The 15,511-nt window shown below is 43.5% G+C and overlaps 2 protein-coding genes across 8 annotated transcripts; both read left to right on the top strand.

Moving 5' to 3' along the window:
• Positions 1-1,517: 1,517 nt before the first annotated feature.
• On the top strand, positions 1,518-5,908 carry LOC133891584 (uncharacterized). Its single transcript, XM_062332312.1, has 5 exons — positions 1,518-1,905; positions 2,727-2,776; positions 3,515-3,592; positions 3,797-4,493; positions 5,007-5,908. The coding sequence occupies exons 1-5, from the start codon at positions 1,735-1,737 to the stop codon at positions 5,553-5,555; spliced, it is 1,545 nt and encodes a 514-aa protein (XP_062188296.1). The 5' UTR covers positions 1,518-1,734; the 3' UTR covers positions 5,556-5,908.
• Positions 5,909-7,210: 1,302 nt separating this feature from the next.
• LOC133890167 (uncharacterized) lies at positions 7,211-14,007 on the top strand. Of its 7 annotated transcripts, none has more exons than XM_062330620.1 (16): positions 7,211-7,624; positions 8,244-8,341; positions 8,424-8,580; positions 8,675-8,710; positions 8,825-8,959; positions 9,122-9,205; positions 9,276-9,394; positions 9,542-9,643; positions 10,011-10,127; positions 10,210-10,263; positions 10,434-10,500; positions 11,941-11,994; positions 12,470-12,559; positions 13,024-13,089; positions 13,195-13,227; positions 13,482-14,007. In XM_062330620.1, the coding sequence occupies exons 3-16, from the start codon at positions 8,491-8,493 to the stop codon at positions 13,611-13,613; spliced, it is 1,179 nt and encodes a 392-aa protein (XP_062186604.1). In that variant the 5' UTR covers positions 7,211-7,624; positions 8,244-8,341; positions 8,424-8,490; the 3' UTR covers positions 13,614-14,007. The 7 variants fall into 7 exon arrangements, with proteins under 7 accessions (XP_062186604.1, XP_062186600.1, XP_062186602.1 ...); XM_062330616.1 differs by having other exon boundaries at positions 9,119-9,205; XM_062330618.1 differs by having other exon boundaries at positions 8,421-8,580; positions 9,119-9,205.
• Positions 14,008-15,511: the final 1,504 nt, after the last annotated feature.

Raw genomic sequence — 15,511 nt, 5'->3', positions numbered from 1 at the left:
ACAACAACAGAAACATGGAGCACCGAGATCCCATAGTAGCTGTGGCTTTTTGTTAAGAACAACTTTACCAAAACTGTAGTTGGTAAACAATGCAAAACAACTCCTGCACACTCCCACAAGCTGTACCACTTGGCAATCCTCGGATGGCACCCGGCAAATCACGAGGACGAGGTGGGATGGGTGGCACATGTAGCGACATAGAGAGCGCTCACGGTGGTCATGGTGGCAGAACACCCACTAGAACAAGGGCGAACATCGTCATGGATTTTGGTGATGCCACTGTAGATGGTGGGTTCGGTAGTCCTCTCTTTGGATGCCATTGCAGAGGACGATGATGTATACGCAAACCATCGAACATAACGCCTTTGGGACCGTACGAAGGAGTACCAAAGTCTTGGCTAGTGACTTCTGGGCATCCTTGACACTGTTGCTATGGTTTGGGCAAACCATCAAACACCTAGCAAATGTCCCAGTGTCCACAACGACGTCATCGATGATGGTCAGGGATGCCACAACACGTTCTGGGTTGCTGGTGGTGATGGCGCACGTGGTGTAGGTCGGTGCTGCAGTTAGGATGGTGGAGATGATGCTCGCAAATGCCGGCGCATCGGTATCATGGTTGAGGCATATCATCTGGAACATCCTTGGACACACTCGTCACAAGTAGGGACAGGGCCACAACATGGTCGGTGGCTGTGTTGATGTTGAGGCCCAGTGTTGAACACATAGTGAGCGTGTCGGTGCTGAAATCGCCCTTTGTGGTTGGAGTAGCCTCGGTGGCAGTGTATGTCGTCGTGAAGGAAGATAACACGATGGTGATTGTGGTGGATGCAGTTGATGAAAAATACAGTATCATGCCGTTCATCATAACCACCATCTCGGCATGGTGCTCAGACCTCCTGACACGGTCCTCAACCATCATCTCCATGCACAACACTAATTGGCCCGCGAGACTCATGGGGTGGCTCTAGCACAAACTCGGTGGTAGCAGTGGTGTAAGAGGCTCTGATACTATTTGTTACGAATCTCGATTTGATACAAGTGTTTACGAGTAATCAAAACACTAAAATAGAGAGATTGGATAGAGTTTAGGCTGGGATAAGCATGAAATCAGGGTAGGTAGCAATAGGAGCAGAGGTACATGGAGGCAAAGTTCAGAGGAGGAAGAAGGTGGCATGTTCGATGTGTTATGTTTATCCTTTTTCCAATTAGCTGATGACTCATTTTTGGCCAAGCGTCAGCCTATGTGACCTAGTTCTTCATGGTCTACAGTTCCGGTACTGTTGGAGCTTATATTTTATAATAAATTGGAATCTTTTAACTTCACAAGATGTGAAATTATAGTGACTTTAATTTTTTATAAGCTGTTTGATAAGAAATAAATAGATAAAATTTGATACTACAAACATATAGCTTATTTCACGAATTATTGTTCCCTCGGAGGATCTGAATCCGTCGGTGACACCACCACCTCACGCTTTCCCGCCCGAGCCCGAGATTAGCACGGCACCAGCCCAGAATAGAAACCCAAATCCAAAACACCAAAACACCAAACCGCCCCGAAAACGCGACGACCCGACACCACCTCCACCTCCTCTCCTCTCCTCCCTTCCCGATCCCTGCTGGCTATTATCCACCGTCCGTCTCCCGTCCGCGCCGCGATCGCACGCCCCAAAACCTACGCTGAGCCGACCAAGACCGGGCACGGTTACGGACGGCAGCAGCGTCAACCCGATGGTGGTGCTGGCGGTGGGTGGGGGCTGCGGCGCCGGCGCCGGCGCCGGTGGGTGGGGGACATGGGAGGAGCTGGTGCTGGGCGGCGCCGTGCTCCGCCACGGTGGCGCCGCCTGGGCCGCCGTCGCCGACGAGCTCCGGTCACGCTCCCCTTGCGCCTTCTCGCCCGAGGTCTGCACCCTTGTCAAACCCTAGCTCGTATTTGCAGCTCGCGTTTGCGATAGGACTAGGTTAGGATTAGGGCATGGCATTTGGGGGCCCCGCCTCCGTCTGAAATAACTATCTCCGGCGAAAATTTGCCACGGTCTGAAATAACTTTCTCCGGCGAAAATTGGTGCTAGGGTTTCGTGGCCCTACCTTTGCATATAATGATATTGCAATGTCAGTAGAGAAATACCAGCTCTGTGATTTTGGAAATGCTGAATTGCTGATCGTTGATGCTTGGGTGAGGAGCAGCTCAACAATTGGATAGAGTACATGCTGTGATTTTGAGTTGAACAAGGGGAACCCAGTCACAGCAACTAAGCATGTAGGCACTAGGCATTAATGAAGGGCGTGGGTCGTAGAGTCGTAGTTACTAGCAACCCAACAGTGACGCACATTGTACTATTTGTGCTCACCTTGGTGCTCAGTTCTAATAACCAAGGAAACAACATGTGCTATTTTTCAAACTCACGCACCCGGGGCGCACAATTCAATCGATTAGCGTAAAACTCTTTTCTATAAAGAAGATAATTCCTCAGGCATTTTAGCATACTATTACGATATTGCCTTTTTCCCAACAATGCAGATGTAGGGGAACTTTTAGCCACACAATATGCGCCCTTTTGCATAGTTAGTTTTACAGATCAAGTTGTTTCTAGTTTTAAATTGCGTCGAACCTTGCATTCTAGCTGTTATCTTATCATCTGGAAGTTATAGCAGAGTGATTGGGTTTTCAATATTAGAGTTGCATATCAGTTTTTTTTGCTTACAGTTGTTCACATTTGCAGGAATGTGAAACAAAATTTGCAGAGATACAATCACGCTACTCCGCATGCAAGTAAGTGTACATCTGGCTGTGTGATGTTCATACTCTTTACCTGCTTGACCATTACATGACCTTGCAAATTGAATTTGAGTGGTGTAAAATGTATACTGACTTACTGAGTATCATCATGTATTCTGAGAAGTCGAAATTAGATGAATTTTAAGCCATAATTTAGGGTCTTATGTTCCTACAATGGTGTGGGAGCTGAATAAAAACTTCCATGAATTTCTGAACATATAGCATGTGTTTCTCATCATGTAGTGAATAAATGTTGACTAGAACTTTTGCTATTTCACCCATATATAATAGGTCGAAAGATGAGATATGCACAACTTGTTACATTTCTGGTTTTGCAATTGGGCATACTGTAGTTGCTATTCAGCATGTCTGCACTGGACCATTAGAAATGCTTGCACTTCTTTCTGTTTGGGGGTTGGCGATTTCAGGTTCTTAAGTTGGCATTTTGCTGTTTCCAGCAGTGATCTTATTTAGTCACTGTTATGTGTTGTGGATCTGGATTGGGGGCAGGATAGGGAATAAGTATGAGGGAGAGAGCAAAGAGGAAATATATTAAGACATGGACTGCTTAAAGATCACCAATCTAAATAATAAGTTATCTAAAGGAAAATGCAGAAAATTGTAATGCATTTCAAATGGCTGCCATTGAACATAATAACTGTATGTGTGAAGCAGCTTCCCACTGATATTGCGCTTTTCTGAAAACTGATAATTCTATTTACTTCAATACAGTGCTTGGTTCGAAGAGCTCCGCAAGCAAAGAGTCGCTCAATTGAAGAGGGAATTGGAGAAGTCTAAAAATTCTATTGGGTTAGTGCCAATTTGTGCACCCTTGTCCGAGCATTTTTTTCATTTCACTTGAATCATTTATATATTTTGTTGTTATGGTTTACTATCCTACATACAAACTAAAATTATTGTTTGTCATCCAAGCAAGTGAATATATGATACTTTGCCAACTTTCTGGATTTTCTCTACGTTTCAGTAACATTAAATCTTCTTTTGACCTTCCAGATCCCTCCAATCTGTGATTGAAAGCCTCAGCAATAGCAAACATGGTGATGGCAGCTCTGAATGCCGCACAAGTCACACTGAATCATGTTCTCCCTCTGAAAATACAGCTGATACTAATTCATCAAGTAAAGAATTGTCCAGAGACAGATCATCTGAGGCTAGTTTCACAGAGGAAGCAAGCAACTGTCAGAAATCTCAGCAACTGCAACGGTGTGATACTGATTCAATTCAAGCAAACAATACATCACCAGAGGAGTCATTTTTAAAGGCCCAAGTTGAAAAGGTCTGTACCAAAGATAGTTTGCTTTGGGGCTCTAGAAAGCAAAGGGGAGCAAGGGTTAGAAAGATTCTTCCAAAAGGTGATGATAGTAGTAGAGATGGTGAGCCTACATCCACAGCATGCATAGAGAGGGAGGGTTCCTCTGGAGGCTGCATGAAGGACTTGAAAACTCCAAATGTTGAATATGGTGCGATGAAGAAGGGTTTGAAAACTCCCAATGTGGAATCTGGTGTGACAAAGAAGGGTTTGAAAACTACAAATGTAGAATCTGGTGTTATGAAGAACAGCTTGAAGACTCCAAAAGTAGAATGTGGCGTGTCTGTGATTGAGAGAGAGAAACTGAACTTGGCAGAGATTTTGAAAACTATATCCACTCAAGGTGACTGTTTAATGTTGCAACGTCAAGTTGATACCCAGGTATGATGGATCTACTGAATTTAGTCGCCATTGTATTTCTAGTGCTTCAATAGAGGGTCTAATTTTTCAGTATATATGCCCTCCATCGGTGCATAATTTTACTTTGCACAATGACTAGAAGCTGATGAAAGAAAAACTACGAGTGGAAATCATTTCAATACCATGTCACAATTGTTTTGTAAAGATGAGATGAGATACTTCATGTGGGTGGAAAGAGTTTTGTAATTTTAGTTAGAACAGTTCCACAGTTTCTTCTTGTTAGGAGATTAGTCAACTCAAATTTTTGTGGGCCTTGGGAAGTTTTGGTTATTTGTTAGTACCTGGTTGCAGTTCCTGTGTCCGAATTGGGTAGACTGTGCATTGCTTGTATATATTTGCGCTCCAAAGAATTTTTAACTTCTGAAATTAATTGTGCAATTAAACCTTTCTCAACCTCACTCAAATAACATGAAATGTCATTATTACTTTTGGATCTGAATTTTATCTTACTCCTCACCCCTTTTTTGCCTACAGAGGAAAGGAGCTAGATATAAGAAGATGATTCGCCAGCATATGGACTTCCGGATCCTTCACTCTAAGATCAAGAGTGGGGCAATCTCTTCTACCCAGGAGCTCCTAAGAGACATGCTCCTTTTCGTGAGTAATGTCTTGGCCTTCTACCCAAAGGCTACACTGGAGCACATGGCCGCAGTTGAACTTCGTGACCTTGCATCCAAAACAGTGAAGCAGAGTGCAAGCTTCGTCTCCCAGAGCCGTGGAGCTACAGGAACAGCTAATGCCCCTGTAGCGAAGAAGAATGTTCGAGCCCTGCAGCCTGGACGCCATGGACCTGGTGATGCAAAGGGAAGCAATGTTTCTTCAAGGGACGCTACTTCCAAGCAGGGTGAGGGCAAGGACTCTCGTAATGATGCATCACTGGCAGCTAATGTAAAAACTGTCCGGAAAAGTGAACCAGCCAAGAAGAGAGGTGTCGGTCGGCCTCCAAAGAGTGGGCCTCCGAAGAGGAGTGCTGGGGCACAGGAAGATGGTCTCAGCAAAGGCAAGAAGAGGATCCGGCGGTGACCCTAACACCGGCTCAACGCCTTGGACAGGCAAAACTGTGTACAGCTTAACCATATCATAGGCAAAAAAGCTATGGCTCAGAGATCAGAATGATGTAATAGGAAGGGGTAGCTGTTTTTTGTTTTGTTCTGTAAGGACTAAGGACTGTTAGAGAGGAACCCTCATATGTAGAGAACTAGAGATTGTCGCTTGTCCATGTCCAAGTTAGGCTATACTTGTCTGACTGTGTGCAATGTTTATAGTTTCCCGATCAAGTATATGGACGTGCAGAATTGCACCAACAGGTCTGTCTGCATACTTGCATGCGCGATGCAATTTTGTCTGAGCAATTTTTGCTGCTCGTTATCCGTTGTGCTGATGCTTAAACCTAGGCTTCGGTCAAACATTAGCATTTACCTGTTGGGCTGAATCGAGAGATTGCAAAATATTTTATCTATTTTCTTCAATTTTTTGAATTTTGAAGCTACGATGCTCTTTTTTAAAATTTTCCTGATTTTTCATAGGCCGTTTTCGTGCGTTATGGGCCGGCCATTCCCAACAGGCCTATCATATCATGGGCTGGCCTGGCTCGGCACAACGGCTAGTGGTCTAGGCCGTGGGCCACCGCTTAGTCCCGCCAACAATACCATGCCCGCTGGCCGTACCTAACGGGCTAGGTTGCTTTGGTGCCTATGCAGGGCTGGTCCACCAGGCCCATTTGATAATCACTAACTGAATCAGATGGAATCTCCAAGCCAGAACTTGGACGTGGCTATTTCGCGGCATCCGAGCAAATCTTTCGACAGCTACCCAACAACCTTTTCGGGAGCGGACACCCGCGTCGCGCGCTCCCGAGAGTGGAAGATCGCTCCCACGCCCTGCAGCCGCCGCACCTGGCCAACACAGCCTCCATGCAGTCCATCCCGCCTGCTCCCAGCCGCACACGAGCTCGCACGCGATGTCCAAGCCAGACACGCTACATGCGACCGAGCCATCTGCCCCGTGTGTGCGCCACTAGTCTGACTGACTGCCTGTCTCGGCAGGGAAAATTGCTCTTCCCTTTCAACTAAGAAAAAATTAGCTTAGAAAAATTACCAAAGAAAAAAATTAACTAAAAAAGTTTTGAGAAAAAAGTTACGGAGAAAAATTTGAGAAAAAGTTATCGAGAAAAGTTTTGAGAAAAATTACCAAAAAAGTTTTTAAGAAAGTTACTGAGAAAAAGTCTTTGAGAAAAAGTTCTTGGGAATACCGATAAATTTTTCAGCAAAAAAATTTCAACACAAACTTTTATCAAAAAAATTCCAGCGCAAACTTTTTAGACAAAATTTTCAGAACAGAGTATAAACACACAGTTCTGTTCAACAAATTAAATGAGAAAGCCCAAAAACTTAAGAGCCGACCCGGACCAAAAGCCCCAGCCGGCCTCAACACGCACGCCCATGCGCGCGGCCCCGCAGCGCAGCTCGACCAAGCTGGGCCTCACGCTCTCGGACAGCTACGGCCCGACCTGTCCGTGGGCCGCTCTCGGACAGCGTTCGGTGCCAGCCACCGAGAAGTGAAGCGGCAGTGTTGTGTTGGCAAGCTTGCCGCGCGACACGCACGCGCGGTGCAGGTACGGCGCGCCGTGTTCACATATGGTTGGGAGCCGAGAAAGGCACCAACAAACCCAGCGGAAAACCCGGTCGTGGCCACCGCCGAAACGCCAGCTGCGCGCTCGCATCGCGTGGCCATCGCGCTCGCACCGGTGTGCGGCACTGCTTCTGACGGGGGCGCGCGGGTGGGGTCTGGGCGAGGCGCCACCCGTCTCTCTTCCTCCGACCCCGAGCGTCGCTGTCGCGCTGTTCCTCTCGGCTCTCGCGCCCCCCTGCGGGCACCTCCGTCCTCCGCCCGCGCCCGTCCCAGCTCTAACCTACCTTTCCCAATCCCTCCGCCTCTGAGAGACGTTTCGTTAACCATCTCCACCACAGACAGCAGCTACAGCGCCGGTGCCGCTCGCCGCCAAGGCGCCCGCGCACGAGGGACGCCTCCTCCACCGGATCACCGCTCGTCGCGGGCTTAGCTCCGAGCCTCGGACTCCTCCAGCCGCCGCGGTAATTCTCTCTTTTCCTGCTCCTATCGTGGACGGTGGATTGGTTATGATCGTGCCTTGGGTGCTTTTACCCGCGATTGGGAGAGCGATCTCCAAGGACGCGCCCGCGGGTGGGTTGCGAGCTGCCACCGGAAGTTGGGCTAGGCGAAGCGTAGTGCAACTTGGTCGCCGCCGATGTGTCAGCGTTCCCACCCCACTCGGCACCTCTGCGTGCGTCACGCGCCTCGCGCTGCGACGATTTTCTTCGAGGGGCCGCTACTGTACTGCGACCATCAGAAGCGCATCGCGTCGCGAATCACGCGTGATGCGTACACCGGATGCTCTCCTGTTCATTCGAGATTTCGGCCCGCTTTTTCTTTTTTCTCCTATTCCTTTTTCCTTCTTGCCAGCAATCCAGGGGAAAAGAGAGGCTGGAGTTATAAACATATATTTTTCATCCTTCTTTTTATACTGTGCAAGGAATTTTCTCCTTTGTTGTGTGGTACGTCCGAATCAAGCAACACGCCAGGTCTCTACGTAGATCAAAATTTTTAGGGGACCACCCCGTAATGGGACATGTGACTCAAACTTTTCATCATAAAAATCTTGACATTTTGCTGTTTTTGATGACCTGCATGCAGGGCGTCATGAAACAATCCTGCCTTGATTCTTGACGCCACAAGACGCTGATCCATCCGTTTCCAGATTTACAGAAAAAAGTAGTGCCTTGTGGGATAAGGTGAGTTTGCGTGTCCTTTTTGATGATTCATTACTTATAGTGGCATCTACATTTTCTGAGCGCTCAAATGTTGGCTCAGCAGGTGATGATACTATATTACTACGTACTTGAATCCACGGAATGGTAAGGGGGGCGATCGCTGGCCTAGGATGAAACTGCGGTTGCATCTGCTGGTCCTGTGCGTGATCATCATATTTCTGGTGTACAACATGGCAAACTATCAACATAGGCAGACAACGGTAACACTCAACGTCCCTGGTTTATTCAAAACATAGTTCCCGGAACAAAAATTTACCTGAAAAATTAATCTGATCTGATTATGCAATTTTACAGTTGGAAGCAAAATCTCGACCATTTGATACAGTGACAGTATGCGAACACATTATCCCCATCAAAGTCAAAAAATGTTTTCTTCTGTTAATCTAGAAGCAGATTTTCCTTTTGTTGCTAAGATATGTATTGCGTCTCCAATGTAAACATTAGGTGTCTGACAGAGCTGCTGTTAAGGTGTCTGAAAAAGCTGTTGCTAGGATTGGTTATTTGCCCCATAGTATAGTGGAGCCATACTCCGACATGGAGTTGAAGCCATTGTGGTTGACAAGAAGCGCGCAGTCACAGGTCAGTTGAGTATAGCTCACTATCTTAAGTGCTTTGATTCCAGTACTAGATTTCTGTTGGTTTCAGTTGTCAAACTCAACAACATTTAGCTATTTCCACCTTCCTACGTACAAAATCTTATTTAGTTATTTAATGCTCTGTGGGTGTTTTTTTTTTCAGCAGGAGTCTAACCACAATGATCGGTGTTTGATTGCCATCGCTGCTGGTATAAATCAGAAAAAAAATGTGGATGCTATTATGAAGAAGGTAATTCATTTACTACCTCTGTAAGCACTAATTTGCACATAAAATTGTCATGTAACTCTTGAGTGTTCAGTTTCTTCTAGAAAATTTTACAGCTATATTGTTCCACTATGATGGGAATGTCAATGAGTGGAATGATCTACCGTGGAGCAAAAGTGTGATACACATAGCAGCTTCTAACCAGACAAAATGGTATGGTGTTTCTTCCTTTGTACTGAAATTAGACATGCCTTGAGTGTCTCTCTCTGGCAACAAAAAATAAGAGCATTGTTCCACCCTGCAATTCTAACCAGGTATCATTTATCTTCAAGATAAGATGACAAGGTGTCTGTTTTTTAGGTGGTTTGCAAAGAGATTTCTCCACCCTGCTGTTGTCTCCATGTATCAGTATATCTTTCTTTGGGATGAAGATCTGGAAGTAGATAATTTCAACCCAAGAAGGTATCGTGTTGCATGATATCACCATGATGTTGTTGAACCTTTAATTGCCTAGCGGTAAAAAATGAATAAACCAAGTAAAGATGCACAGAAACATGGAATTTAATCAGAGTCCAGTTTATTGAACTTTTTAACCATGGTAAAGGCAGCTACTAGTATAAACTGACTGTTTGCGGCTGTTTTTGCTTCATGGTATGTGCTAAGCAGCAATTGTTATTTGCTTTCTTTATAGCAATGCAACTTTAAGTACTTATTCCATCTAGGAGAAATCTGTGAAGAAATGGCATGTTATGCTAATATTCTCCCCTCAAAAATTGTTTGATCTGTTCATTCTCTGCACCAATTTGGCTAATGCATTAATTCCTCTCAGATACTTAAATATAGTTAAATCAGAAGGGCTGGAGATATCACAACCAGGTCTTGACTCTAAACTGTCTGAAATTCATCACCGGATAACTGTTCGCAAAAAAACAGGGAGTTTTCACAGGTAAGTTTCATGTACTGCAACTTTTATTCTGGAAATTTGTAGTTATGCATAACTAAATCAAACAACATGTGTATTTTGATAGAAGAGTTAGTCGGGCTAACAAAGAATGCTCAAGAGAAGGACCGCCTTGTTCTGGGTACATTTTCTTTCTTGAACTCTTTATTGTGCTGTTACAGCTACTTTTGCTGATTAACTCTTTGTATTGTTACTATGTGATCTGGGTACACTAGTATTGCCTTTATGGCTTTATTTAGTAACCGCAGTACACTTGCAACAAGCATGACATAATAATAATTTTATCTATAGATGGGTTGAGGGCATGGCACCAGTTTTCTCAAAATCTTCTTGGCAATGTGCGTGGCATCTTATCCAGGTAGACTTTATCTTCAGATGATTTCTTAACCATGTTCGCACATATGGGTTTACCACTGTACTAGGCAATGTGACTGTTTTCCCTTTTTTTTTCTCGAACCGGCAGGAGAGCTGCCCGTCATTATATTAAGATAGGAATTTTTTTTGGAAAGGTCCAAACAAACAGAGAGGGAGAGAGGGGGGGGGGGGGGGGAAGGAGTACGAACACACCAACACACAGGAAAAACAAACTGAAACAGAGGCGCCCTTCTAAGACAACTAAACGACCAAGACCTACAACTAGCTCAAGGCATAAGAGCACTCAAATGACGGGCTCCTGCCGAGCACCATGACCAGGCATCCTCCATGGCACAGCGCAGCACCAGCAGAACATTAGGCGTGGCCCCGTTGAAAACAACATCGTTTCGATGCTTCCAAATGTGCCAGGCCACTAAGATAACAAACGAGTTAAAGCCTTTCTGCTGTTCTCAGCCTAGCGATAGAGCTGCAGCACTCCACCAGACCTGAAATGAGGAGGAATGAGAGTCCGCTAGCGCCACCCGCTCCAGACCGACATCCTGGAGCGCCTAGAACCAAACCTGGCGGGCAAACACGCAACCTACAAGAAGGTGAGTGATATTCTCATCATCTTGATCACACAAAGGACACCGTTGAGGGTGTGGGAGGCCCCGGCGAGCCAGCGGGTCTGCCATCCAACACCGGTCATGGCATGCCAGCCAAACGAAAAATTTGGCCCTTGGCGCCGCCCAGGATTTCCATAGGCGCCTCCACGGCTCAAACTCGATGCATCCATTGAAGAAGGCACGATAGGCTGATCTTGAGGAGAAGGAACCAGAAGGCGAAGGCAACCACCGGTGTGCATCGTCGACGCCGTCCTGCAGGGTGACTTCAAAAACAAGATCCCAAATCTGAAGGAATTCAACTAAAGCGTGGACTGAGGGTGCTCCTCTGATATCGGCCACCCAACGCCGATCAGTTACCGCATCCCTGACAGTTCGACTTTTGGAGATGCGCTTGGGCACAAGAGTGCATACATGAGGAGCCAGCTTCACTATCGATTTCCCCATCAACCAACGATCCATCCAGAACTTCGTCCTTAAGCCATTACGAACTTCAGAACAGACCAAGATAGAGAACATGGCAACTGAATTGGCCGGGGCTGAAACACCAAGACTGCTCCATGGTCTGTGAGGATCCGTTTCCTGAAGCCATAACCCACACATTCTCAATGCCCAGCCGAGGGTCTCTAAATTGTGAATTCGCAGACCCCCAAGTTCTTTGGGGCAGCAGACTTTACTCCAGGCAAGGAGTACTAGACATTGACACATAATCAACCTGCTTTGAAAAAGAAAATAGCTTTGTATGATATTTCTCTTTTGTCTTTTGCTTAATTGATTTTTGTGGTTCCAGCTATTGATACATCTAAATTGCGTTTATGCAGAATGATCTTATCCATGGATGGGGCATTGATTACAAGTTTGGGTATTGTGCTCAGGTTTGATAGAAGTGTCATTCAAGTAACTCTGGCACGCTTTACAATTTAAGTTCATCTAAAGCACAAAGTATTGATAATTTAGTTACTGTGTAGTGTGTACTCCCTCTGTCACTGAATATAGGTTGAGGTTCGTTCGACTTTTCTTTGATGCAAGAATTGGCTTCTTTTTATCATATACACTAGTAAAGATAATTAAACTTATAAATTATGATAATATTCTCAAGAAAAATCATATAACACTATTTTCATGTGGTCGATCCATATACTTTTCTATGACCAAATATTGAAAGTGATCTTTTTGACTGAGGTTAATTGATTAAAAGGAATGGAAGCTTTTGTAGTTATTTATGTTCTTAATCATCTAGCATCTTTTAGTCTGTACTATAGTAATATTATGACCTCATTGTCTGAGCAAACTATTTTTTTTGGGCAAAGACTCTAAATAAAACTTGATTTTTTGTAATACTGTTTTTAGGGTGATAGGACAAAAAACATTGGAGTAGTTGATAGTGAATTTATAGTTCATCGAGGAGTGCAGACATTAGGAGGTTCTGCAATAGCAAAGGTTTGTATAAACTTCTGTTTTTGTTGTTGCAAGTTGTAACCTTGATGTCCTCTGCAAATCATGCATGTAGCGCACATAAGAATAATACATAATGGTAATATTTTTTCAGCACACTCATTTGTTTACTTTCATGAAGTTGACCTGCCCTTCCTAATGCAGACACGCAAAGCTTTTGCGTGTTCTCGAGAAAAAAAGTTTGAGCTGCACTTTTGTGCATAATTCATATAATCTTTTCATAAGTAATGATTTGGGGAGGGGAAAAAAGCCATCGTTGGAATTGATATTTTATTATGCACGTAATGACACCTTATATATTTGAGTGGAACAATAGAAATGTCTTTTTGAGTTTTGATAATGTCGAGCCTTATATCTGCATCTTGGAATCTTGTGCAATACGTTTTTTCTTTATTTATGTGCAAAATAATGAAAATGTTTCATCTGTTTTTTGTTTTGAATTCTGGAAGGATGGTACTCATGGCAAAAACACCCATCCACTCCGTCAGAAAACTGCTCAAGTGCAACAAACGAGAGTATGTTCTGTGTGCCTGACACCTAAAGGAAATTATGATGCATATATTGCTGTATTTTCTTATATATGTGGCCTCTCAATAATGTATGTTATAACTTGTAACCAGGCGAGGGCAGCAGGCCTCGACATGAGAACAAAGGTGAGCTAAGAAATCACAGCTGGTACACATTGTGCCATCATATGCTACTCATTCAAAAAAGTTAGTGGAAGCTGAAACCTAAGAGTTAAAAAAACTGTCACTTCACTTGTAAATTCTATATTTCGCTGCGGTTAGAAATACCAGCACAAGAATTACCTGTAGTTATCCAGATTGTGCAATGATTGTAACGTCTTAATTTTCATGTGATTGTCGTAATTTTGTCAGTTTTCTGTAATTTGGTTTTTCCCTAGCAGGTCCGGAGAAAATCACGATCGGAGCTTCTTGATTTCCAGAAGCGTTGGGACCGGGCTGCAAGGGAAGACAAAACATGGGTTGATCCATTTGCACGCTCCCGACAAAAACGGAGAAACAGAATCCAACAGTAGATTGACATAATCGTCATAGTTACTAAATTTTTCAGTTGCACCGTCGATTTAGAGTGTACGATATTCGGTTGCATAATTCATTCAGATAAAATCTTGTCGATCTAACGCGTGTTTACAGGCGAATTCTGCAGATAAGGCGAATTCTGCATATATTTATTAAAGTCAAAGGACGAAAAGATGACCACACGCGTGAGTTTTGGGTGGGACGTGTGGATTGTGCGTGTACTAGATGCCACTTGTGCACTAGATGTCTTGCTGGTTTCCTCGAGGCTTCTGGCATGGGTGCTTTCGTGTGTTGTTTCAGCATATCTGAAGCTGAATATGTCACCTGGCGAACTCTATTGGATTTTGCCTGCTCTTTCAAAATTCATGTTGATTGTGCCATTCACTGAAACTCTGTGCTACGTGGCTACCTCGGAGGTGAATGGCCAGTGCAGCTGTAGCATCATCGATGACGGTGAGTTGGTTGTGAATATCTGCATTTGCCAAGGGTGAGATTTTCGGTAAATGAAGCTTTATTAACTCTTAACGATATATTAAAATGATATAAATTATATAAGAGTTTGATTTCGGTTTCTGTATAGCTCTGATGTACAGATCCAAATAATGAAACAAAAGCAAATAAAAAAAAAAGATGGAGATGACAAGCGAATTATTAAGGGCCTTCTATCTGAAATTTAGACTCATTTAAACCAGATAAAGATATACATGACCATATGTATCATAAGGAAGCACGCCACCTTTACCATATATCGGTGCTCCTCTCGTTGCAACATAGCCTAAGTATGTACTATTGTATATATGTAAAGATAACCTGTAAAGGATGATTAATTTTTCTTTTATTAAAAATCATATCATTCTTGTATAGCCACAACGATCAACAAAACGTTGTCATTACTACCATAATTTTTTCTTTCCAATAGTTACTAATCCTTGTAAGCCAATTGCTGAATATATTTGAAACACTCTTAAGAGGGTAAAGATTGGAAACCACTTATAATAAAACATACAGAGCGTGTAAAGCGGTAATAAAAAGAGATGTTTAATCGTCTCATTCTTATGATAAAAATAACACTTCTGATTACCTTGTCATTGTCTCTTAAACAGATTATCTTTTATTAGGAGGATCCCTTTTAGAAGATACTGAAGAAAGATTTTTATCTTTAAAGATATTTTAATCTTCTAGATTTTTTTTCTCCTTCGAGGTTCATTGTTATTAATAAGAGTATGGTATAGAGACCAAACTGAGAACCTGCTACATTTAGTTAGCTTCCATCAAAATTCATCAGGTTTTGATGTAAGGTCGATGTTGATAAGGTGAGAGAGCATGTCGCTCCACGCTATCAACTTGGACCGCTCAAGTTTCGACGGAAGGCAATGTTTGGTGGAAAAGATAGCAAAATGCTAGCTATCGTGTCATGTTTATTACTAGCTATATTGTAAAGACTAGGATATTAGATGCTAAAGGTCGAGTTATCAAACCAAATATCTTTCTAAAACCTAGTCTCTAGCCATATGAAGGTACCAAAGCGAAAAAATGATGCTTCACCCTCATCAAGCCTACTTAGAAATGTGAATCACCAGCGTTCTAGCTAATTTGTGAAAGAGGTTTTGACCCTAAATATTTATTACGAAGAATGTTCTGCCACATCCCTTCTTCTGTAACTAATTTGTAAAGCCATTTACAAAGAAGAGCGTTGTTTTGAGCATCGAGATTTTGGATCCCTAAACCCTCCTGATCTTTAGGTTGGTAGAGAACACTCCATTTTGGTAGCCATACTTCCTTTTGTGACTGTCACTCTGCCAGAAGAATCTAAAACAAAAATAATACATTCTTTTGAGAATTCCGCAAGAGATTAGAAAGAAAGACATGATATAATTTGGGAGACTGCTAAGGA

This window comes from Phragmites australis, chromosome 14 (genome assembly GCF_958298935.1).
Source record: "Phragmites australis chromosome 14, lpPhrAust1.1, whole genome shotgun sequence".
In the NCBI taxonomy this organism is placed as follows: domain Eukaryota; kingdom Viridiplantae; phylum Streptophyta; class Magnoliopsida; order Poales; family Poaceae; genus Phragmites; species Phragmites australis.
Note: the sequence above shows the minus strand (reverse complement) of the source record. Positions and strands in the feature narration are given on the sequence as shown.

Bases quoted from the DNA above. Each gene is read 5' to 3' on its own strand.
- LOC133891584 (XM_062332312.1), top strand. From the start codon at position 1,735: ATGGTGGTGCTGGCGGTGGGTGGGGGCTGCGGCGCCGGCGCCGGCGCC. The intron at 1,906-2,726 runs GTCTGCACCCTT...TCACATTTGCAG, and splicing joins CTTGCGCCTTCTCGCCCGAG to GAATGTGAAACAAAATTTGC. The intron at 4,494-5,006 runs GTATGATGGATC...TTTTGCCTACAG, and splicing joins AACGTCAAGTTGATACCCAG to AGGAAAGGAGCTAGATATAA.
- LOC133890167 (XM_062330616.1), top strand. From the start codon at position 8,491: ATGAAACTGCGGTTGCATCTGCTGGTCCTGTGCGTGATCATCATATTT. The intron at 8,581-8,674 runs GTAACACTCAAC...GCAATTTTACAG, and splicing joins ATCAACATAGGCAGACAACG to TTGGAAGCAAAATCTCGACC. The intron at 9,395-9,541 runs GTATGGTGTTTC...TCTGTTTTTTAG, and splicing joins GCTTCTAACCAGACAAAATG to GTGGTTTGCAAAGAGATTTC.